This window comes from Pagrus major, chromosome 5 (assembly GCF_040436345.1).
Source record: "Pagrus major chromosome 5, Pma_NU_1.0".
Lineage (NCBI taxonomy): Eukaryota > Metazoa > Chordata > Actinopteri > Spariformes > Sparidae > Pagrus > Pagrus major.
The window spans coordinates 24,104,451-24,130,999 of record NC_133219.1 but is presented as its reverse complement, the minus strand read 5'-3'; the positions used below and the strand labels follow the sequence as shown (position 1 = coordinate 24,130,999).

Here is a 26,549-nt window from a genome sequence, read left to right as displayed (position 1 = left end):
TGTTGTGTTGATCATTCAAAATGTATTAAGGAATAGGCTTCTCCATGTGGTCACACATACTGTCCTCGCCCTTGCATGATTGTTAACATGAAGGCAGTGTTATAATTATTCACCACATCTACCCAGAAACATTTGTATGACAGCTGAAGTTACAATAGTTTGCTTACTTTGAAGGTAAATATTTAAGAAAGTAATGTATAAACCTTACTAAATAAGATTTATTTTAATCTGTCTCATGATTTGTAAAACGTGTACAACTGAGTTCCACCTCAACTAGCTGCTACAAAACAAATTTGTACACGTTACGACTTCAGTAAATAAAATCAAATATATATAAATATCTGGCTTTGACAGGTCACCCCGCAAAATGATTATTTGTGGCTATATTATGGCTGTATGTCGTAGATATTATAAGAGTACGAAGTGTAGTTGTGGAATGAAGCGAGGTAGATGTTCATCTGATGACATTAATCAGAGAAGCTTTAAATAAAATGTCTTCAGTTGTAAGCGGAACGAAAAGCTCCCGCACGTCCACTGTCGGAACTTAACAACGTGACACCCAGCGGAAGTAAACAACAAAACCGCTAGCAGACTTAGCTGCAGACATATATTGAAGTAACTGGAGGACGATTTTGTTGTAGTGACGCAGATTATTATTGATTTTCTTAATCCCATAACGATGTCTTCAGCTGAGTGTTTGAGAGAGTTTGTCAACGAGCGACTAACTGCTGCTGCTGAAGAAATATTCAGAGTTTTTAACAAAACAATCGTCGAGTACGAGGAAGAGATCGACCGTCAGCGCAGACTGCTGGATATCATCTGGAAACCTGAAATAAAGTTACACGCGATAGGTCTGTATTATTGTAATAACACAGTAATTCCACATATAAAAAATATAAATTTCCTTAAGGAGGGCCTATGTACAAAGGTACATAAAGGCTCAGTGGTTCATTCAGTGGTCATTTTATAACACTATGGTTGTAGGACGAAATTTAGTTTAGGTCCCTTTATGATACATCAAAAAATAAAAGGTTTACATAGTGGAGTGTGGCGGCTGAATTGAGGAGTCTCACAGCCTGAGGAAAGAGCTGCTGTGTAGTCCAGTGGTACGGCAGTGAATACTGCTGTATCTTTTGCCAAATGGCCTTGTGCAGACATCCCGCTCCTCTAATTTACTTGCAGACACACTTTTTTTCCCTTAACATCGTAGCAGTAGCTTATTTCTGTTGTTTTCTCTCCTTCCAGAGCTACCACGGCATCATGTTTATAGGGAGGAGGAAGTTCTGGCTGACCAGCAGGTCTGTAACCAGGAGAAGAGCTCCGGTGTGGACCAAGAGGACCCAGAGCCTCCACAGATTAAAGAGGAACAGGAGGAACTCTGCACCAGTCAGGAGGGAGAGCAGCTTGTAGTGAAGCAGGAGACTGCTTACGAGAAAAGTGACCACAGTGAACCTGAACCAGAAAGTGATCACCAGCTCCTCTCTGACAATTCTCATGTAGCTGAGAGTCAAAATCAAAATGAAGGCAAGCATGGAGACTCTGGATCAACTAGAAATACAGACCCAGAACCAAATGAAAGACACTTCAAGACCAGGAGTCCCAGTACAAGTGTTTACAAACCTAACCAGTCAGAGATTGACTGTAATAGTAATGGAGGTAAAAAGTCCTTCAAATGTGACAGTTGTGGAAAAGACCTTAAGTGTAAGTCAAAATTAAATGTTCACATGAGAACCCACACAGGTGAGAAGCCGTACATTTGCAAGACCTGTGGAAAAAGATTCACTGTCATTTCTGTATTGAAAAGGCATATGAGAATCCACACAGGTGAGAAGCCATATTCTTGCAACACGTGTGGAAGGGATTTCCGAATTGTCAGTGACTTGAAAGTCCATATGAGAATCCACACAGGTGTAAAGCCATATTCTTGCAAAACATGTGGGAAAGGTTTTTCACGTAGTAATGCCTTGTCAGCCCACCTGAGAGTCCACACAGGTGAGAAGCCTTACATTTGCAAGACCTGCGGGAAAAAATACAGTGACATTTCAGGATTGAAAAGGCATTTGAGAATCCACACAGGAGAGAAACCATATTCTTGCAACACATGTGGAAAAGATTTCCGAGATGGCCGTGACTTGAAAGTCCACATGAGAGTCCACACAGGTGAGAAACCGTATTCATTCAAAACACGTGGGAAAGATTTTAAATGTAGTAGTGCCTTGTCAGTCCACAGGAGAAACCCACACAGGTTAATAGCAGTTGCTAAACATGAGAGGGTCTTACAGACTTAATGGAGCCTTGATAGTAAACATGAGAAGAACATGTTTTTGTAATGAAGTAGTACCTTGTCAATAAAGCAACCAAGCTTTGATCATTTGATCATTAAACAGTAGTATTTACTTCTCCCAAATCTTTCAAAAGTCTTTTTGCACAGTGAGGTATCAATAAGTCTTCATCATAGCAGTATCTTATTTCCTTTGTTGTCTGTCCCTCCAGAGCTCCAACAGCAACATGTTCATAGGGAGGAGGAAGTTCTGGCTGACCATCAACTCTGTAATCAGGAGAGGAACTCCAGTCTGGACCGAGAGGACCCAGAGCCTCCACAGATTAAAGTGGAACAGGAGGAACTCTGCACCAGTCAGGAGGGAGAGCAGCTTGTAGTGAAGCAGGAGACTGATACCTTTATGTTGACTCCTACTTATGAGGAAAGTGACCACCAGCTTTTCTCTGACAACTCTCATGTAGCTGAGAGTCAAGATCAGAATGAAGTCAAGCATGGAGACTTTGGATCAACTAGAGAGACAGAACCAGAACCCAAGGAAGGACATTACAAAGCCGGAAGTCCCAGTAATTATGTTTACAAACCTAACGGGTCAGAGATTTACTATAATACTCAGATAGGTATGAAGCCTTTCAAATGTGACAGTTGCGAGAAAAGTTTCACTGTCATTTCGGCATTGATAAGGCATATGAGAACACACACATGTGAGAGGCCATATTCTTGCATCTCATGTGGAAAAGAGTTCCGAATTGTCAGTGACTTGAAAGTTCACATGAGAGTCCACACAGGTGAGAGGCCGTATTCTTGCAAAACATGTGGGAAGGGTTTCTCACGTAGTAGTGCCTTGACAGTCCACATGAGAACCCACACAGGTGAGAAGCCGTTTTCTTGCAACACATGTGGAAAAGATTTCCGAAGTGGCGGTGACTTGAAAGTTCACATGAGAATCCACACAGGTGAGAAGCCGTACCATTGCAAGATCTGCAGGAAAAGATTCAGTCATATTTCAGCACTGATAAGGCATAGGAGAATCCACACAGGTGAGAAGCCGTATTCTTGCCCCATGTGTGGAAAAGATTTCAGATTTGGCAGTAACTTGAAAGATCACATGAGAATCCACACAGATGAAGAGCAGTTTACTTGCTAAACGTTGGAGGGGCTGCTAGGCTTAATGGTACCTTGAAAGACAATTTGAGAAGAGCACACACTTTTGAAAAGCTGTTAAACTGCAACAAAAGGTACCTTAAACTGAAATTATACTTTGTGCATCAGTGAGTGCACTAGGGATTTTTGGATGTAAATTTTGTCATCAAATGTGTGGATAGGCGTTACTCCAAAACAAAACACACAAGAAGTCACAGAAGTGAGGAGCCACAAAATTGCAGCACAAGTGTGAAAACCTTTACTCAAATCACATAATTAAAAGAATACATAATTGAAAAAAACAGCTGAGGATCAATATACACAGGAGAAACCATCGGGCTGAAACTCCTGTGAAGACATGTTCACTTACTGAATAAAATGCACTTACAGTAGCTACGTCTCTTGTAATTGATTGTCTGCAATTTCCCATTTAGAAGAGGACATAATTTGTGAGTGTGTTAAAGTTGTACATTTTTCACACACTACCTCAGTTATGTGAGCGGACTATAAACTGAAGTTGAAGCTGAGAGTCTGGAGACTAGAGTCTTCTCTTTTTTCAGCAAAATGTTATTTATAATTTTATGTATATTGCTACTGGTTCAACTTGATGTACTTTATTGGGTGGTATTGAATTAATGGACAAACACTAATTTTAGATGTAGTGTGCTGCATGGTGTTCTGCTGTACTTTCTTTTTTAATGTATGGTCCTAATGTAATAATCTGAGATACACACTTAAGTCTAAAGCGCTAAAGCTAAAAAGAAAATGTTCTGATTTTGATGTATCTGTGCCCTGCGGAGTTTCATTTTATATTACGTACATAGGATTTTATACATTTCAGACAAATATATTACGTATAGTGAATGTGAAAAAGACATTGTAATGATTTCAAGTAGCCTACTGTTAAAAAAACAATTAAATCTGCTTCAAAATTCAATGATGATCAAGATGTTAACTCTATAGTGTGTAAACGCTTGGTGATACTATTTCCTCAAGATTCCTTAGATTTGCAAGCTTTTCTTTCTTCATCTCTTAATATTTCTGAGGCTGATTTCTTTATTGGTTTGTTTATAAGCACAGCACTCCAAATATTTGACCAAAATTCATTTTTTTAAAGGCTGAAAAAATGAATGGGAGGTGTTACCCTTGTGTTGATCATTCAAATGCAGGGCTTGAGTGGGACTCATTTTCAGCCCAGGAGTTTAATGGTTCTGACCAGCCCACTTTAACTCACAACTTTTCATACTGGAGCTAAATAATACCTCCTGATGCTCCAGGTTAGCCACTCAGGGCCCGTTCAAATGTATTCAGGTCTCTCCATGTGGTCACTAAACCCTGATCAGCCTCAACATTAAAGCCTCTGACAGGTGAAGTGAGCAACACTGATCCTTACGTCACAATGAAATGCTCTGCTTGGAGACCTGGGGTTCTGGCATTCATGTGGAGGCAATTTGATATAAATCACTCATCCAAACACTGTTGCAGACCAAGTAGGCCTTCAGCTTCTCACGGCAACAGCACTCCCCAGTAGCAGTGGTCCCCCCAGCAGAGAAGTACACCTTGCCACACTGCAAAAACTGCTCAGGAATGGCAAGACAACAAGACAAAGAGCTCAAGGTGTTGACCTGATTTTCCCCCAACCCCAATCCCATCAAGCACCTGCAGGATGTGCCAGAACAAATCCAATCCACAGAGGCCCCATTTTGCAACCCCCAGGACTCAATGGATTGGCTGACTAATGTCCTGGTGTCAGACACTGCCGGACACTCCCTCGTGCTTTCTCTGGGTTTGAACATTGTGGGAAGTACACAACTCAACTAAATACATAACAAAGACCTCATCGTCTTTAGACATTTTAATGCAGAATTCCTACATATTAAATCTTTAAGTAGTTAATTAGAAGACTACTTTCCATGCTCACTCTCCCAGCAAATTACTTAATGCAAAACTGTGTTCCCCATGTTCTAGTGCTGAAATTAATTCCCTTGTCACTTCATCATTACATGACTGACAATCTCCGGTGTATTACAGTGCGAATATAGGAATATAGTCCAGAAACGTGTTTATGCAAAAAAAAAAAAAAAATACCAATTGAAGGCGGAACAAAAAAATAAATCTGCCGGAACATGATAGTGTAACAACCAGCGGAAGTAAACAGAAGACAGGCCCCAGTCGGTGTAGCTGCATGAACACATTCAGTTAACATTAACAAATTAGTCTAATCAGCTAAACTTCGACCCACATTAATTGTAGCTAAACAACAATGTCTTCAGCCGAGAGTTTGAGAGAGTTTGTCAACGAGCGACTAACTGCTGCTGCTGAAGAAATATTCGGAGCTTTTAAAAAAACTATCGTCGAGTACGAGGAAGAGATCGACCGTCAGCGCAGACTGCTGGATGCCGTTTTGAAACGTGAAATAAAGTTACACAGAATAGGTGTGTAAAATGTTATTACTTTAAAAAACCAAAACTGGGGGGAGTCGATGTGTGTTTTTTTTTTTTGCTCGCATAGCTGCATTTTCATCTTCGTGTGCAGCTCCCACTTGAGGTCCTGGGTAAATGATGCAGCTGCTGGTGTATTTGGGGGAAGAGAAAAGTAGAGGGGAAAGGACTGATGGTCTGGAAGTCAGACACATGTTGTCTTCTTTCACAAATTCAGTGTAAATGGTGAAATCAGGTGAGACAGTGTGTTCAAACAGCTGCTAAATCTTTGCAGGTAAGATGCACTTTAGACAGACTGGCCGGTACAGGGATGCTACAACAAGATTACACTTTTACAAGGAAAGACTCAACTTAATGTGTTGCATTTAATGCCGAATTTGAAACAAGGGACGAGTGAGTTAGAATTTGCCATTTCAGTTTTGAAAAAAGTTATTTAAGCCTCTCCTTAATCAACAAAACTCCCAAAATCCAACAGTTTGCCAAGGGAGTTTGGGGTGGGTAAGATGTGCAGTGTAGAGTAAGTCAAATGAACTCAAAACATGTCACGCTACAACTTTTTTACTGCTTGATACTAAAGCTCACTGCGAAAAGAATGTGGTCATATGCGACCCGGACCACCTCTGAATGTGGTGTTTAGATCTCAGTTTCATGCCAAAAGAGTCTTGGGCAGATTCACACCTGTACTTGGAGCTGTCCGCTTGTGATTGGTTTATTCAGGACAGATGTTGATACCAGGACCGAAGAGGGTCTGTAATTTATTTTGCTCTCTGTCCCTGCAGAGCTCCCGCAGCAACATGTCTGTACAGAGGAGGAGATTCTCGCTGACCAGCAGTTTGGTAACCAGGAGAGGAACTCCAGTCTGGACCAAGAGGACCCAGAGCCTCCACACATTAAAGAGGAACAGGAGGAACTCTGCACCAGTCAGGAGGGAGAGCAGCTTGTAGTGAAGCTGGAGACTGATACCTTTATGTTGATTCCTACTTATGAGGAAAGTGACCACAGTGAACCTGAACCTATAATTGACCACCAGCTCCTCTCTGACAACTCCCATGTAGCCGAGAGTCAAGATCAGAAAGAAGGCGAGCATGAAGACTCAGGATCAACTAGAGATACAGAGTCAGAACAAATGGAAAGATTTCACAATAGTGGAAGTTACAGTAATGATGTGTACAACCCTAACTGGTCGGACATTCGTAATTCTCACACAGTTAAAAAGTCTTTCATATGTGACACGTGTGGAAAGTCCTTCAACTGTAAGTCCAAATTGAATGTACACATGAGAACCCACACAGGTGAGAAGCCATATTCTTGCGACACCTGTGGGAGAAGATTCAGTCGGACATCAGACTTAAACATCCATATAAGGACCCACACAGGTGAGAAGCCGTATACTTGCAAAATATGCGGCAAAGGTTTCAAACAAAGCAGTGCCTTGTGGGTCCACGTTAGAACGCACACAGGTGAGAAACCGTACCTTTGTAAAATATGTGGGAAAGATTTCTCACGCAACGATTGCTTGACAATCCACATGAGAAGAGCCCACACTGGTGAGAAACCCTACATCTGCAACTTCTGTGGGAAAGGATTTGTCATTAGGTCTGATTTGTCAAGCCATATTAAGTTGCACACAGGCAAGTGGCCATGAATTTTCAGTTCAGTTTGTAGTGGTTCATGGTCAAAATGCACCGGAACTTGAAAAAAAGGAGGAGCCACATAATTGTACATCTTGTGGGAAAACTTTTACTGAAATCACATAATTAAAAAAACACTTGAGGATCAGCAAAAACAGGAGAAACCATCGAGCTGAAAGTCCTGTGGAGACGTGTTCACCAATGAAGTAGTATATTTTCAACAATGAAAGTTTTGTTAAACCTTTGAGCTATTTTTATATACTAAAGTTATATAAGTGGACTGTGAACTCTCTGAAGCTGAGATGCTGGCTCACTTATTTTGTCACCGTGCCAACGAGTCTTTTCTTTTCTGCAGCATGTTATTTTATTTAGTACTTTTATGCATTTTGTTATTGGTTCAACTTGACATACTTAAGAGTTGGAGGACAAACACAAACTGTAGATGGTGTGCAGCATGGTGTTTTGATGTTTATTTTTTATCTCATGTATTTATTCTAACAAAAAAGCCATGTAAGGTGATAATGTAACAATACCAGATTGACAGTGAAGTCTAAAGCTATCCGCTCTAAAGCTTCAATTAAAAAAATAAATCTGAGCTTGATGTATTTTTTTGCGTTGAGGTTAATTTTAGGTCATCTACATATAATTTACTACATACAAGGCAAATATTGTTAGCTTCTTTCAGCCTCCCAACCCGAGACGTCCATGCGCCTCCCAGGTGCGATTGTGAAAACCAAAAGTGTCCGTACCAATGGAATGAAACGGAATTAAAATTAACACATATTGTCCAAGGATGGTTCCTTCTGCTCTTGGATGAACAGTACTGTAGAGTGAGTTAGCAGACAGGCATGTAGATTAGTATCTACATAGGCCACAGCACCCTGGGGTCCGAGGTCCTGAGAGAGCAGTTCACACTTTTTTGTGAACTCTGGGCCATGTCCGAAGAGGTGGAGTTGGTGACAGTTTATCAGATAGTTGGGTGCCCTATCCTGCAATAAACCATCTTGCCGTTTGGAGTTTGAGTTCTTTTGATGTCCTGGAGATGATGTCCCGGTTTGTTTAGAGTCATTTAATGACTCTCAGGGGGGTGACGTGAAGACACCGGGCTGGCTTGGAGGTTTTCCAGTCACATGCAAATAAAATGCAGGGTCGATAATCCTACACTCTTAATATTACTGAGGAAAACTCTTAGGTGTTCTTTAAAGATGTGTTTGTAAGGATAGTATTTCAGACAGTTGCAGACAAAATTAATGGGTCAAGTTTGCTCTGTCAAGTTGTACAGATTTGGCAGTTGTGGGAAAGATTATAAGTCCAGGGCACAGTTAAATGTTCACATGAGAACCCACACAGGTGAGAAGCCGTACATTTGCAAGACCTGCAGGAAAAGATTCAATGTCAATTCAGCATTGAAAAGGCATCTGAGAATCCACACAGGAATAAAGCTGTATACTTGCAAAACATGTGGGAAGGATTTTTCGCGTAGTGATACCTTGTTAGCCCACCTGAGAGTCCACACAGGTGAGAAACCATATGCTTGCAATACACGTGGAAAAGGTTTCCGAGATTGCAGTAACTTGAAAGTCCACATGAGAGCCCACACAGGTTAGAAACTGCATTCATGCAAAATGTGGGAAAGATTTTAAATGTAGTAGTGCCTTGTCAATCCACAGGAGAACCCACCCATGTTAATAGCAGTTGCTAAATGTGAGAGGGTCTTACAGACTTAACTTTTTGTAAATATCTTGTGTTTTTCTATTTATTTTCTATTTGATATTTCTTTGCATATTTTTCTGATTCATACTTGTACTGTTGCACCTCAAGTAAATAAAGACGATCTTAATCTTAATCTTAAAAAAATATTTTTATTGTTTTATTTGGTTCAACTTGTAAAAGTTGTTATCTTGGGCTTTAAGGTTGACGCACAAAATGTAATTAACACTTTAAATTTAACAAATTTTCTGCTGCCGCTTAAGTGAAAGAACCGGTTTGCAATGCTGGTACATTTATTTGCTTTATTCATTTTCAAAGTAATATGGCTGTGAAATAAACGTACAACAAACTAAATGAAATGTCTTTGTTAAATAAGTATCAATAATATTTGTCGAGTTAAATACAGTATATATTTTCCACTTCCAGGTTAAAATAGCAGCAAGTGGGGAAATGTCATCCAACACAGCACAAGTATATTTATACGGCTAAAATGATACAGGGATAACTAGTTGCAGATCTGACGCAAAGGGTAAAAAAAAAACAAGGTCTGTGAAGCGGAACCACAAGAGCCCCTCCATAAATTCCACTGTCGGAACATAATGGTGTAACATCCAGCGGAAGTAAACAGAGGGCGCCAGTGGCTTCACCTGCATGGCTCAAATGAGTTAACACAAAGAGGTTTTCTGTTATTATACTGTAGGTTATTAAACAACAATGTCTTCAGTCGAGCATTTGAGAGAGTTTGTCAACGAGCGACTAACTGCTGCTGCTGAAGAAATATTCGGAGTTTTTACTAAAACTATCGTCGAGTACGAGGAAGAGATCGACCGTCAGCGCAGACTGCTGGACATCATCTTGAAACCTGAAGTGAAGTTACGAAGGATAGGTGTGTAAAACTTCATTATTTATTGACACTTAAGAGAGGAACTCGAATTATCAATTGCTCGCATTTTACAAGTAGTTTTTCACATTCAAGGAAATTTGCTTTGGTGTGAAGACAATAGACTGAAGATACAAGCGTTACTGCAAGTCAAGAGGCATTAATAATACTTTTAGAAAAAAGATATACAATGTCCCCATTATTTGAGTGAGAGTTGTACAGGTTTTTTTGTTTTTGTTTTGTGAGAATGAGCCAAAATACAGACACAGGAGTGTACAAAAGTTAAGTTTAATAGTATTTGCACTGTGCACATTCTGCTGGAAGAGCTTGTCCTGTAGCTGAGCCAGGAGGATGCAGAGCTTTAGTGCACCTACAGGATCCTGGCAGAGGTCCCTCAGGAGTCCAGGGGCCAAATGTATAAACCATGCGTACACATGATAACTGTATTTAGGCCACTTTCCATGCAGATTTCTGAATGCATAAACATCCACAGGGGTGAGAAATGTGCGTACTGGTACACATCTTTAACACCATGCGCGTCTGATTAGTGTGATGTTGCGAGTTGGTAAAAAAGGATAAGAAAAGTGTAAATTAGCGTGACATTTCATTAGGGATTTTTCACTGAATTGAGTTAGGATTACATATAGTTTTTTTTTTTTTTAAAACTTCACTATGATTACACAGTGATGTGCGAGTTGTTACCCTTGTTTTTACTGTCTTCTGTAAATATGTTTGTCAGTGTGCATTATAATAATTATAATGATAATGATCTTTATGTAAATAAAACATAAATACATGATCTTTATGTACGTAAATAAAGATTGTTTTCCTGTATTATTGGGGAGTAAGAATACATTCAGGTGTAACCGGCTGTAGCCGTGCATAATGGCTGTGCCACATGATACAATGGCTGCTTTGTCATTGCTTGGGGACATTACCAATGCGCAATTTAGGCTAGAGTGATCTCTCAGGGACCATACTGATGTTTTAGCACTCAATGATGACCGCTCATCCCCTCTCCTCCTCCACTAGCTCAAAATAATACTTGTTTTTGTCTGTCAGTTTGATTAATCATTACTTCAAGTTCACAGTCCATACAATTACGCTTCATCTTCTTCAACTTCTTCTTTCCTTCTGACATTTCTCCTCAACACTAAACTAAATTCTGGCCCTTTATATGCAAACTATAAAGGCGTGTTTAGAGCCTTTATAGTAAATTGTGGGGATGGTGAGATGGCTCGTGTACGTGTGTATAATTTCAGGATGATTGAGATGTATGAGGAAAAGACACGTGGGAACAGACGTAGAAAGACTGAATATGCATGTTACCTGTATTGTGAGAACACAGAAGTTAAGTGCATCGTTTACAGGACTGTTTGCTCTGCAGGGGGTCCAGAAATGGGTCAGTGGCAACAGATGGGACAACACAGGGTGCTCAAATGACTTCATAATCGCAGAGATCAGCGCGACACATCTGTAGTCATTTAGTCCAGTGGTTCTTGGTTTTTGCGGGATTGGGGATGATGATGGAGGTTTTGAAGCATGCTGGCACATAGCATGTCTCCAGTGAGGTGTTAAAGTTATATGTGAACACGGAGACCTTTATTCTTTTTGTTCTCTGTTGGTCCAGAGCTCCCACAGCAACATGTCTGTACAGAGGAGGAGGAATTCGCTGACCAGCAGCTCTGTAACCAGGAGAGGAACTCCAGTCTGGACCAAGAGGACCCAGCGCCTCCACAGATTAAGGAGGAACAGGAGAAACTCTGCATCAGTCAGGAGGGAGAGCAGCTTGTACTGAAGCTCGAGACTGATACCTTTATGTTGACTCCTACTTATGAGGAAAGTGACCACCAGCTCATCTGTAACAACCCTCATGTCGCTGAGAGTCAAGATCAGAATGAAGGCAAGCACAGAGACTTTGGATCAACTGGGAATACAGAGACAAACCTAAAGGAAAGCCATCACAGCAATGAAAGTCACATTAATAATGTATACGACACTAACTGGTCAGAGATTTACTGTAATGCTTTCACGGGTAAATCGTCTTTTAAATGTGACACATGTGGAAAAGCCTTTAAGTTTAATTCGAATTTGATTATTCACCAGAGAATCCACACAGGTGAGAAGCCGTTCCTTTGCAAAATATGTGGGAAAGGTTTCTCACGTAAAGATGCCTTGACAATCCACATGAGAAGAGCTCACACTGGTGAGAAACCATACCTTTGTAAGATCTGCGGGAAAAGATACTTTGATGCCTCTCATTTGGCAAAGCATAGAAGATCTCATACAGACGGTTCAGCATCGACATCACAATGTGAACATGCGCAGTAGTCACATCACCAGACATGTTTTTGGGGTTTTTTGGGGGTTTTTTTGCTGCTTGATACAAAAGGAAAACTCCAGGGTTCTCATTGTCCTTTACTAATCGTCAAAAGAGCTCTGTGATAGGGAATTCTATACTCTATACTGATCTAAGGATTTTTGGATAAACAGCATTTTTTCCTAATGAGTGGCATGCAGAAGGAGAGACAAGAGGAGCGGGCAGCCGAGAACAGAAAAGAGACATGATCTCAATGAGGACCTGATAGGGAGATGGGCATAAAAGAGTACTGACACCTTGTGAGAGGTGTGAGGAAAAGTCACAGTATGCCAAAGATTAAAATATAGAAGTGCCCGCACTTCAGTCACTGGATGTGTGTTTCTCCCAGTCAGAGTTTTCTCCAGCAGTTGCCCATAATATACCTCGGCCACACTACATGATGAATGTAGTATATGCTGTTCAATGCAGCCTACGACACTACTTATCACCTACCTACAATGCTGTACTGAGTTCTCTCCCCAGACAGCTTAACAACCATTCACACCTGGGCGCACCTAGCCTTAGAAACCCACATGAAGACTGGTTTGACCAACGACCCACAAGTGGCCCTAACGACTCTGTAAGAACACACCCACACAGAGTTTAAAAGCCAGCCAACTCCCCTCCAGTTAGTCAAAACTGAAGAAGCCTCCTGGATGAGAGGTGAAACGTCTTCAAGAAACTGAAACAAGTCCAGTTGCCTACGAAACAGCACCTAGATTTACAATGATGACTGAGAACCTTCATTAACTTTACCTTCACTGGTTAATTCAGTTAACTCAAAGAGTAGTCTATCTTTTAAACTTGTTAATTCTAATGTAACAACAATGTCTTCAGTTGAGTATTTGAGAGAGTTTGTCAACGAGCGACTAACTGCTGCTGCTGAAGAAATATTCAGAGTTTTTAAAAAAACTATTGTCGAGTACGAGGAAGAGATCGATCGTCAGCGCAGACTGCTGGATATCGTTTGTAAACCTGAAATAAAGTTACAAAGGATAGGTGAGCATTATTTAGGTATTATATTAATAACACAGAAAACGTACACATGTATATAAAATCCCAATCCTCTACTTTTTTTCTTTATCATCATAACAGTATTTTATTCCTGTTGTTCTCTGTCCCTGCAGAGCTCCAACAGCAACATGGTTCCAGGGAGGAGGAAGTTCTGGCTGACCAGCAGCTCTGTGACCAGGAGAGGAACTCCAGTCTAGTCGAGTACAAGGAAGAGATCGACCATCAGCACAGACTTTTTATTTGGAAACCTGAAACAACATTAGACAGAATAGGTGTGCAAAACTTCATTGTTTTATTAACACTCAACAGAGGAACTCGATTTATTATTAGCTCGCATGTCGGCTTTTTATACTTCATGGCACGTCTCCAGTGAGATGTTAAAAATGTCTTTGAAGACAGAAGCCTTGATTGCTGTTGTTTTTGGTCCCTGCAGAGCTTCAACAGCAACATGTTCATAGGGAGGAGGAAGTTCTGGCTGACCAGCAGCTCTGTGACCAGGAGAGGAACTCCAGTCTGGACCAAGAGGACCCAGAGCCTCCACAGATTAAAGAGGAACAGGAGGAACTCTGCGCCAGCCAGGAGGGACAGCAGCTTGTAGTGAAGCTGGAGACTGATACCTCAATGTTGACTCCTGAAAGTGACCATCTGCTCCTTTCTGACAACTCTCATGTAGCTGAGAGTCAAGCAGGCAAGCATGGAGACTCAGGATCAACTAGAAATGCAGAGCTAGAACCAAAGGAAGGACATTACAAAAGCGAAAGTTACAGTAATAATGTTTACAAACCTAACAGGTCAGAGATTTACTGTAAGCCTCAGACAGGTAAAAAGTCTTTCAAATGTGACTACTGTGGGAAAGAATATAAGTTTAAGTCACAATTTTATGAACACATGAGAATGCACACAGGTGAAAAGCCGTACCTTTGCAAAACATGTGGGAAACGTTTCACACGTAATTGTGCCTTGTTAGAGCACATGAGAATCCACACTGGTGAGAAGCCGTATTTTTGCCACACCTGTGGTAAACACTTCCGACTTAGCAGTGGCTTGAAAGTTCACACAAGAATCCACACAGGTGAGAGGCCGTACCTTTGCAAGTCCTGCGGGAATAGATTTGTTAACTTTTCGGCATTGCAAAGGCACATGGAAACACACACAACTGGGAAGCCACATTCTTGTGTGGTATGTGGAAAAGATTTCCCACGTGGTGGTGCCTTGAAAATCCACATGAGAATCCACAAAGAAGCTGTACGTCTGCCCGACCTGCAAGAAGAGATTCAGTGACATTTCATGCTTGAAAAGGCACATGAGAACCCACACTGGTGAGAAGCCACATTCTTGAAAAACGTGGAAAATATTTCTGACATGGCAGTGATTTGAAAGTCCATAGAAGCCACACAGGTGAAAAGTCGTTTACCTGCAAAACTTGAGAGTTTTTCTGACTTAATGGTGCCTTGATGGTCAACACGAGAAGAGCCCACACTAGTGAGAAGTCATATAAATGCAACAACTGTGGGAGAAGATAGCTTTGTTTGTCACAGAGGCCTTGTATTAGCAAATTATGTATAAGATGATGCAGTTCTTGCAGTTCGTGGTCATAGTTTATTTAAATGACATACTTGTAAAAACACCTGACGATCAATATCCAGAGGAGAAACATCGAGCTGAAACTCCTGTGAAGACTTGTTCACCTACTGCATGAAATACCCTTTTATGATAGCTACATGTCTGTAAGTGAATGTATACAATTTCCCATTGAGAAGAGATCACAATATTTTAGTGTAATGAAGTATGAAGTAGTGCATTCGTTGTCAATAAAGGCATCAAGCTTTGTTTAACCTCCTTTTTTTCCCCGTTCATATTGCTGTACAGAACTGATTACTGGTGTTTTTTGTCTCCAATATTATTTCTTTGAAATAATCTCCAACATCTTTTAAAAATCTTTGTTGCGCAGTGAGTGCACAGTTCCTACAATTATTTTTTTCTCTCAAAGAATTTTGTTAATATAAATACATTTTCGTTACTACAGGTTATTCACATTGCTGTTCCCAAATTGATATAATGAATGATTAAGTTAACTACAAGTGATATTAATCCAAGTGTAACTCATAAATGTCATAATTTGCGCATTAATTGCTGCTGTCCCATCCTCGCTTGAATGAAAGAACAAAAACATTTCAGCCTTGTCGTTCTGATTTGGATATATTGTTTATTTCAACACAAAGCTGACCTTTAGTACAGAGAGCAAATGTTTACTGTCTCATACCCAAAACTTAAGGTGACAAACTTTCACTCAACATTTTTGTCTCATAGTCATTATACAATATCTTGTCTGAGATATTAACAGGTCAGACACGTTGTCATACATAGGACAGAGCCATTAGTTTGAGCTGATGATATAAAGGGAACAGAAAACACATTTTCAAAGCCTATACTCATCATTACTGGGTGAAGTGCAGCTTCCACAATGTATTTAATATAGTAAATAATGATGAAGAATAAATAACACGGCTGTCTAATAAACATTAATACAATTAATTATTTAATTAAAACAACATCTGCAGAGATGTCATGAAATGTAAGCGGAACCAAAGAAAACAAAACATTAATTCCACTGTCGGAACATAAGGGTGTAACATCCAGCGGAAGTAAATAGGAGGCGCCTGTGCTTTACCTGCATAGATGAAGTGAGCTAACTCAAAGAGGCTATCATTAACACTCCGAGCTGTCTCAATCATATTTCAGTAACAATGTCTTCAGTTGAGTATTTAAGAGAGTTTGTCAACCAGCGACTAACTGCTGCTGCTGAAGAAATATTCAGAGTTTTTAAAAAAACTATCGTCGAGTACGAGGAAGAGATCGACCGTCAGCGCAGACTTTTCATCTGGAAACCTGAAACAACATTAGACAGAATAGGTGTGCGACACTTTATTGTTTTATTAACACTAAACAGAGGAACTCGATTTATTATTTGCTCGCATGTCGTTTTTTTTTTTTATACTTCATGGCACGTCTCCAGTGAGATGATAAAGATGTCTGTGATCACAGAAGCTTTGACTCGTTTTGTTCTCTGTCCCTGCAGAGCTCCCACAGCAACATGTTTATAAGGAGGAGAAGGTTCTGGCTGACCAGCAGCTCTGTGACCAGGAGAGGAACTTCAGTCTGGACCAAGAGGACCCAGAGCCTCCACAGATTAAAGAGGAGCAGGAGGAACTCTGCACCAGTCAGGAGGGAGAGCAGCTTGTAGTGAAGCTGGAGACTGATACCTTCATGTTGATTCCTCCTTATGAAGAAAGTGACCACAGTGGACCTGAATCAGAAAGTGACCACCAGCTCCTCTTTTACAACTCTCATGTAGCTGAGAGTCAAGATCAGACAGGAGGTAATCATCAAGACTCAGGATCAACTTTAAATACAGAGCCAGAACCAATGGAAAGACATTGCAAAAGCAGAAGTCAACATGTGTACAACCCTAACTGGTCAGAGATTCACTGTAATACTCAGACAGGTAAAAAGTCTTTCATATGTGACACATGTGGAAAGGCCTTTAATTTTAAATCCAATTTAAATGAACACATGAGAATCCACACAGGTGAAAAACCATATTCTTGCGACACCTGTGGGAAAACATTCTGTCGGACTTCAGACTTGAACACTCATATAAGAACCCACACAGGTGAGAAGCCTTATTCTTGCGATACCTGCGGGAAACGGTTTCGCCGGACATCAGAGTTAAAAAACCACATAAGAACCCACACAGGTGAGAAGCCGTACCTTTGCAGAACATGTGGGAAAGATTTCTCACGCAACGAAGCCTTGAAAATCCACATGAGAAGAGCTCACACGGGTGAGAAACCATACCTTTGCAAGATTTGCGGGAAAAGGTTCTTTGATGCGTCTCATTTGGCAAAGCATATACGAGCTCATACAGGCAAGAGGCGTTGAATTTTCAAAAATATGTGATTCAGTTCTAGTGGTTCGTGATCAAAACACACAAGAACTCACAGAACTTTTGGGATAACTTTTACTCAAATCACATACTTGGAAAAAACACCTCTGAGGATCAAAATACACAGAAGAAACCATCGAGATGAAACTCTTGTGGAGACGTTTGCCTGTGGAATGAAACTTTGCAGTAGCTACATCTCTGTAACTAAATGTAAATTTTACATAAAGATGAGATGTCATTACTAATGTATAATAATGGCTGCGTATTTCTTTAAACAATCGTGATCTCCAAAATGGAAGAAAAAATGTTGGTTTCACAGTAGTGACTTTTAAATGGTGTGATGTTGATGGATGTTGGTTTGGCCAAATGTCTATTTATGAAGTATCTAAGATCACTTTTAGTTTAAAGTTTTGCAAGGACTTGAAAATCTATGTTACTCAAAATCCATGTGACGCCATAGGATTAAATGTGATGTGCCGTCTTTTTGCTGTTTTATATACTATATACTACTATTTAAGGCCTATGTGATATGACGATATGTAATCTTGTGGCAATAGAAAAATGTCTATCGTTTTATATTCTGCTATTGTTTACTTTGTTTTGTGACAAATCACACTCTACAGCAATATTTTTCATTATTTGGATGGTGCTTTGCATTCTTCCACATGGTAGGAAATTTGCATGAAAGAAACACAAACAAAGATGGAGGAGACTGAACATGCCACAGAATTGTATAATGACAGAAACAGGAAGATCCAACCAGCCAAGGAAAAATGTTTTATGTTTGTAACTGTATTATTAAGTGTTTTCTATTTACTTTTATATATTTTTTATATTCATGTTTGATATTTTCTTACATGCATAATGTAAAGTTCTCACAGAGGTTCTTAATAAAAGGAGAAAAGAATTAAAATATGAATAAGTACAGTGTTTAGCAGTTTATATTATTCAAACTGTAATAATCCCCCTTTCCATGTGGTCCTTTTATATAAACTATTGATTAAATTCACCTCACTATTCATTTGGTTTCACTCCTCAGGGATGCCACTGTCAATCAGTTCAATAGACTGACAGGCTGATATAGATATAGTTTGACAAACTACAACACAACACTAAAAATAGCATCACTTGTGTAATTAAACGTGAGCAATATTGTAATTTTTCAGTCAAATTTTATTTATATAGCCCAAAAATCACAAATCACATTTTACCTCAGGGGGATTTGCAATCTGTACAGCGTACAACACCCTCTGTCCTGAGACTACATATGGGCAAAATCCAGTCTGGGGGCCGGTTCCGGTGTAGTACCGAGAAGAGACTGCTTGCCGAAAAACGACTGCCCCCGACGGGAACGCGCATCAGTTCAGAGGAAGTGGGCGTAGGTCTACTACGGGTCAGCTGGCAGACGCAGCACCGAGAGAAATGTTTTTTTTACTGTGCAGTCCTGTAGCCCAAGTGAAGAGGCTACGGATAAAAAAAGTAACCTGATGTTTCCATAATGTAGGCTAGTTGTCAACAATTGATGAGGGTAGATGCTTTACCTTGCCACTTTTATTGTTGTTGTTGTTGTTGTTATCGTTGTTGCAATGTGATTTTACACCGCTTTGATCTATAAATAAAGTCATAATTCAATATCCCTGTTTCAGTGATTTTATAACGAGGATTAGGAAATCAATGCAGAAAAGAATGCAGGAGTGTTTCCACGTCACATTAGATAGCAATCATATAACACATACTGAGAAATTAGTAAGTGCTATCAGAGGTGGGTAATAACGATTTACATTTACTTCATTACATTTACTTCAGTAACTTTTTGGATAACTTCTACTTTTAAGAGCATAATTGTGAATACAATAATGCAGTATATATAGAACTGTAGGCTAACTGTAACGGATTGCCTTTACATTCTGCATAACATTCTCTGTGTTTGCCAGGTGCATGTACAGTGAATTTGGTCAATATCACTGTGTCACTGTGACTTACAGGGTGCAGTCACTTTTCGGCAGGCCCTGCCAAAAAGTGACTGCACCCTGTAAGTCCTTACAGAGTTACTGCACCCTGTAACTCTGGATTGGGAGGAGTGATATTGACCAAATTCACTGTACATGCACCTGGTTTCCTCTACTATTAATGCTGAAAAGACAGAGAATGTAACCCCTCCCAATCCAGAGTTACAGGGTGCAGTCACTTTTCGGCAGGCCCTGCCGAAAAGTGACTGCACCCTGTAAGTCCTTATTGCAAGGAGTGATATTGACCAAATTCACTGTACATGCACCTGGTTTCCTCTACTATTAATGCTGAAAAAACAGAGAATGTAACCCCTCCCAATCCAGAGTTATAGGGTGCAGTCACTTTTCGGCAAGCCCTGCCGAAAAGTGACTGCACCCTGTAACTCTGGATTGCAAGGAGTGATATTGACCAAATTCACTGTACATGCACCTGGTTTCCTCTACTATTAATGCTGAAAAGACAGAGAATGTAACCCCTCCCAATCCAGAGTTACAGGGTGCAGTCACTTTTCGGCAAGCCCTGCCGAAAAGTGACTGCACCCTGTAAGTCCTTTTTGCAAGGAGTGATATTGACCAAATTCACTGTACATGCACCTGGTTTCCTCTACTATTAATGCTGAAAAGACAGAGAATGTAACCCCTCCCAATCCAGAGTTACAGGGTGCAGTCACTTTTCGGCAAGCCCTGCCGAAAAGTGACTGCACCCTGTAACTCTGGATTGCAAGGAGTGATATTGACCAAATTCACTGTACATGCACCTGGTTTCCTCTACTATTAATGCTGAAAAGACAGAGAATGTAACCCCTCCCAATCCAGAGTTATAGGGTGCAGTCACTTTTCGGCAGGCCCTGCCGAAAAGTGACTGCACCCTGTAAGTCCTTATTGCAAGGAGTGATATTGACCAAATTCACTGTACATGCACCTGGTTTCCTCTACTATTAATGCTGAAAAGACAGAGAATGTAACCCCTCCCAATCCAGAGTTATAGGGTGCAGTCACTTTTCGGCAGGCCCTGCCGAAAAGTGACTGCACCCTGTAACTCTGGATTGCAAGGAGTGATATTGACCAAATTCACTGTACATGCACCTGGTTTCCTCTACTATTAATTCTGAAAAGACAGAGAATGTAACCCCTCCCAATCCAGAGTTACAGGGTGCAGTCACTTTTCGGCAAGCCCTGCCGAAAAGTGACTGCACCCTGTAAGTCCTTATTGCAAGGAGTGATATTGACCAAATTCACTGTACATGCACCTGGTTTCCTCTACTATTAATGCTGAAAAGACAGAGAATGTAACCCCTCCCAATCCAGAGTTACAGGGTGCAGTCACTTTTCGGCAAGCCCTGCCGAAAAGTGACTGCACCCTGTAACTCTGGATTGCAAGGAGTGATATTGACCAAATTCACTGTACATGCACCTGGTTTCCTCTACTATTAATGCTGAAAAGACAGAGAATGTAACCCCTCCCAATCCAGAGTTACAGGGTGCAGTCACTTTTCGGCAGGCCCTGCCGAAAAGTGACTGCACCCTGTAAGTCCTTATTGCAAGGAGTGATATTGACCAAATTCACTGTACATGCACCTGGTTTCCTCTACTATTAATGCTGAAAAGACAGAGAATGTAACCCCTCCCAATCCAGAGTTACAGGGTGCAGTCACTTTTCGGCAAGCCCTGCCGAAAAGTGACTGCACCCTGTAACTCTGGATTGCAAGGAGTGATATTGACCAAATTCACTGTACATGCACCTGGTTTCCTCTACTATTAATGCTGAAAAGACAGAGAATGTAACCCCTCCCAATCCAGAGTTATAGGGTGCAGTCACTTTTCGGCAGGGCCTGCCGAAAAGTGACTGCACCCTGTAAGTCGTTATTGCAAGGAGTGATATTGACCAAATTCACTGTACATGCACCTGGTTTCCTCTACTATTAATGCTGAAAAAACAGAGAATGTAACCCCTCCCAATCCAGAGTTATAGGGTGCAGTCACTTTTCGGCAAGCCCTGCCGAAAAGTGACTGCACCCTGTAACTCTGGATTGCAAGGAGTGATATTGACCAAATTCACTGTACATGCACCTGGTTTCCTCTACTATTAATGCTGAAAAGACAGAGAATGTAACCCCTCCCAATCCAGAGTTACAGGGTGCAGTCACTTTTCGGCAAGCCCTGCCGAAAAGTGACTGCACCCTGTAAGTCCTTATTGCAAGGAGTGATATTGACCAAATTCACTGTACATGCACCTGGTTTCCTCTACTATTAATGCTGAAAAGACAGAGAATGTAACCCCTCCCAATCCAGAGTTACAGGGTGCAGTCACTTTTCGGCAAGCCCTGCCGAAAAGTGACTGCACCCTGTAACTCTGGATTGCAAGGAGTGATATTGACCAAATTCACTGTACATGCACCTGGTTTCCTCTACTATTAATGCTGAAAAGACAGAGAATGTAACCCCTCCCAATCCAGAGTTATAGGATGCAGTCACTTTTCGGCAAGCCCTGCCGAAAAGTGACTGCACCCTGTAACTCTGGATTGCAAGGAGTGATATTGACCAAATTCATTGTACATGCACCTGGTTTCCTCTACTATTAATGCTGAAAAGACAGAGAATGTAACCCCTCCCAATCCAGAGTTATAGGGTGCAGTCACTTTTCGGCAGGCCCTGCCGAAAAGTGACTGCACCCTGTAAGTCCTTATTGCAAGGAGTGATATTGACCAAATTCACTGTACATGCACCTGGTTTCCTCTACTATTAATGCTGAAAAGACAGAGAATGTAACCCCTCCCAATCCAGAGTTACAGGGTGCAGTCACTTTTCGGCAAGCCCTGCCGAAAAGTGACTGCACCCTGTAAGTCGTTATTGCAAGGAGTGATATTGACCAAATTCACTGTACATGCACCTGGTTTCCTCTACTATTAATGCTGAAAAAACAGAGAATGTAACCCCTCCCAATCCAGAGTTATAGGGTGCAGTCACTTTTCGGCAGGCCCTGCCGAAAAGTGACTGCACCCTGTAACTCTGGATTGCAAGGAGTGATATTGACCAAATTCACTGTACATGCACCTGGTTTCCTCTACTATTAATGCTGAAAAGACAGAGAATGTAACCCCTCCCAATCCAGAGTTATAGGGTGCAGTCACTTTTCGGCAGGGCCTGCCGAAAAGTGACTGCACCCTGTAAGTCGTTATTGCAAGGAGTGATATTGACCAAATTCACTGTACATGCACCTGGTTTCCTCTACTATTAATGCTGAAAAAACAGAGAATGTAACCCCTCCCAATCCAGAGTTATAGGGTGACACAGTGACACAGTGATATTGACTAAATTCACTGTACATGCACCTGGCAAACAAAGAGAATGTTATGCAGAATGTAAAGGCAATCCGTTACAGTTAGCCTACAGTTCTATATATACTGCATTATTGTGTTCATAATTATGCTCTTAAAAGTACAAGTTATCCAAAAAATTACTTAAGTAAATGTAAATCGTTATTACCCACCTCTGATAGCACTTACTAATTTCTCAGTATGTGTTATATGATTGCTATCTAATGTGACGTGGAAACACTCCTGCATTCTTTTCTGCATTGATTTCCTAATCCTCGTTATAAAATCACTGAAACAGGGATATTGAATTATGACTTTATTTATAGATCAAAGCGGTGTAAAATCACATTGCAACAACGATAACAACAACAACAACAACAATAAAAGTGGCAAGGTAAAGCATCTACCCTCATCAATTGTTGACAACTAGCCTACATTATGGAAACATCAGGTTACTTTTTTTTATCTGCGCCGTTCTTTTTCCGTAGCCTCTTCACTTGGGCTACAGGACTGCACAGTAAAAAAAACATTTCTCTTCGTCGGCACTACACCGGCCTCAATGAAAGAAAACAATCTCCAAAAAATCAATAAGAGGCTAATGGAGAGGATGATGGATGTTGAGGCCAAAGACTACAGTGAGTCTGCATTGCTGTTTAGCTTGATACCAACAGAGGGCGCTGTCTACATTTTATACGTGACGTTTAAAACCACGTTTGTTTATAAATAGTTAATATTAGCCTGATCTTTTCTTTGTTCAGTGCTGCATTTGGTACCGAGAATTAGTTGAACATAATTCAGCACTATGTGTTTAATGTTTCAATTCAATTTCCCAATTTGTGGCCCTTTGCTTACATTTTGTAAGTCAGTGTGGCCCTCTGGAAAGAAAATACTACACAACAAAACTTACACATAATGGGATCAGAAGTTAAAATCTAATATATAGTACTCTGGCATTAACTGGGGCCAAACAGCTAATATTTCCTCATTAACATGGCTGACATTAAACAGACACATTTTGAGTGAGATCTTATCAGCTGAAAGCGGAACTGAAAGCTCCCACCTTTCCCCTGTCGGACCTTAACAAGCCGGACATCAAGCGGAAGTAAACAGCACAAGCGATCGTACCGTTAGCTGTCTGTGTATTAAATTAACTACAAGAAGATATTGTAGTCGTGGAGTAGATTGTTATTGGATTTTTTTAAATTAAGACACAATGTCTTCAATTGTGTGTTTTAGAGAGTTTGTCAACGAGCGACTAACTGCTGCTGCTGAAGAAATATTCGGAGTTTTTATTAAAACTATCGTCGAGTACGAGGAAGAGATCGACCGTCAGCGCAGACTGCTGGATATCATCTGGAAACCTGAAATAAAGTTACAAAGGATAGGTGTGTAAAACCTCATACCACAGGAAGTAGAGGAATATTGATTTATTATTTTTATTCTGCTATTTATTTGGTATCTTATTCCTGTTGTTTTCTGGCCCTTAAGTGCTCCCACAGCAACATGTCTGTCTGGAGGAGGAGGTTCAATCTGGGCAGCAGCTTTGTAACCAGGAGAGGAACTCCAGTGAGGACCAAGAGGACCCAGAGCCTCCACAGATTAAAGAGGAACAGGAGGAACTTTGTATCAGTCAGGAGGGAGAGCAGCTTGTACTGAAGCTGGAGACTGATACTTTTATGTTGACTCCTACATATGAGGAAAATGACCACAGTGAGCCTGAACCTGAAAGTGACCACCAGCTCCTCTCTGACACCTTTCATGTAGCTGAGAGTCAAAATCAGACAGGAGGCAAGCATGGAGACTCAGGATCAACCAGAGGTACAGAGCCAGAATCAAAAGAAAGATATCCCGTAGCCAAAAGTCACAGTAATAGTTTATCCAAACCTAACAGGTCAGACATTCACTGTAATACTCACACTGGTATAAGAGCTTTCAAATGTGGCATGTGTGGGAAGGTTTTCAAGTTTAAATCCAGATTGAATGTACACTTGAGAACCCACACAGGTGAGAAGCCATATTGTTGTGACACCTGTGGAAAAAGATTCAGTCAGTCGTCATCACTGAATACCCATATAAGACTCCACACAGAGGAGAAGCCATATTCTTGCGAAACATGCGGTAAAAGTTTCAGACGTAGTCATGGGTTGGTAGTCCACAGGAGAAGCCACACAGGTGAGAAGCCGCATTCTTGCAAAATTTGTGGGAAAGATTTTCCATTTGGCAGTAATTTGGAAATTCACATGAGAACCCACACAGGTGAGAAACCGTACCTTTGCCGAATATGTGGCAAACGATTCAGTCAGATATCCATAATGAAAAATCATACAAGAACCCACACAGGTGAGAAGCCTTATTCTTGTAAAACATGTGGAGATGAGTTCAGACGTAGTCATGCCTTGAAAATTCACATGAGAATGCACACAGGCGAGAAGCCGTATCCCTGCAAAATATGTGGGAAAGATTTCAGAGTGCGTGGACACTTGAAACTCCACATGAGAAGAGTCCACACTGGTGAGAAGCCGTACCTCTGCAAGACCTGTGGGAAAAGATTCAGTGACATTTCAGCATTAAAAAGGCATATGATGTTCCACACAGGCGAGAAGCCATATTCCTGCGACACCTGTGGGAAAAGATTTTATCAAAAAGCAGATTTGATCATTCATATCAGATCCCACACGGGTGAGAGACCGTACCTTTGCAAAACGTGTGGAAAAGAATTCACACGTAGTAATGCCTTGACAGTCCACACAAGAAGAGCCCACACTGGTGAGAAGCAGAATCATAGCAATATCTGAAGAAAGAGATACTGTGAGGACCACCTGAGGAACAATATACACTGGAGAAACCATCAAGCTAAAACTCCTGAATGTACACATTTCCTATTGAGACGAGGTCATAACATGTTTGTGTACTGAAGAAGTGCATTCTCAACAATGCCTCCAAGTAGAAAAATATCTGTTGCACAGTGTGTTCACAGTTCCAAGAAACACTTGTGATTTTGCATCAATTAAGTTGTCAACCTGCCAACCAGTCTTTTTTTTTTTTTTTTTATGTCTGCAGCATTTGTTAAAAACATTATTATATTTTATGTACTAATTGCATCAACATGAAATAATTTATGATGTTTTGGGGTTTTAGAGGTTACACACAAACAACTTGTAAATGATGTACTACGTGGTGTTATCAAAGAATTTTGTTGGGAATTAAATTATATTTCTAAAATGCCAATTAATAAAACTGAAGTTCTCAAATTGATGGATTGGAGCATTACATTAATTACAAGCAAACTTTTTACTTGAATCCCTACATTTTAACACAAATTTCTGTACTTTGTACTACTTACATTTATAAAACAGGCGCGTTACTTTAGTTTTAATGTATTTGAGGGAATTATTATTTTTTATTTTGTGTCACTGCATGCTACCTTCCCAACATCATAATGTTGTTTTTAACCTTTCAGTGCATATTACACACGGCAGGCAAGACAAAACACCACAAAAAACATACCAAGACAGAAACAACTTTTATTATTTTAATTACACATCATTTCCACTTCAATTCCCACATAATTAGAGTTATAGGGAAAGTTTTCAAGGTCAGGTCAAAATAGGGTGACAACTATCAACATGTTGTAAGACAAGTTTTGAGTAAATTGTTATCAGTTATATTTATTATTATTATTATTATTTATTGACAAGAAAAACATACAGAACGCTCACATGGAGAAGAAACATCAATACAGTACAATACAAATGTCGGTGTAAACAAAATAGAATAGAAAAAGAACAGAAAAAGGGGGTATTAATTAAAAATCACAAGGC

General features: G+C 40.5%; 2 protein-coding genes across 2 annotated transcripts; both read left to right on the top strand.

Annotated features, from left to right (window-relative positions):
• Positions 1 to 598: 598 nt before the first annotated feature.
• LOC140995660 (uncharacterized) lies at positions 599 to 15,291 on the top strand. The gene is made up of 9 exons (XM_073465741.1): positions 599 to 851; positions 1,246 to 2,160; positions 2,494 to 3,422; positions 5,691 to 5,856; positions 6,642 to 7,500; positions 11,793 to 11,986; positions 13,181 to 13,441; positions 13,570 to 13,728; positions 13,890 to 15,291. Exons 1-9 carry the CDS (start codon positions 680 to 682, stop codon positions 14,735 to 14,737), a joined length of 4,503 nt encoding a protein of 1,500 aa, XP_073321842.1. The 5' UTR covers positions 599 to 679; the 3' UTR covers positions 14,738 to 15,291.
• An 860-nt stretch (positions 15,292 to 16,151) lies between these two features.
• LOC140995659 (uncharacterized) lies at positions 16,152 to 25,983 on the top strand. The gene is made up of 4 exons (XM_073465740.1): positions 16,152 to 16,369; positions 16,536 to 17,393; positions 23,937 to 24,113; positions 24,217 to 25,983. The coding sequence occupies exons 1-4, from the start codon at positions 16,204 to 16,206 to the stop codon at positions 25,521 to 25,523; spliced, it is 2,508 nt and encodes an 835-aa protein (XP_073321841.1). The 5' UTR covers positions 16,152 to 16,203; the 3' UTR covers positions 25,524 to 25,983.
• The last annotated feature ends 566 nt before the right edge of the window (positions 25,984 to 26,549 follow it).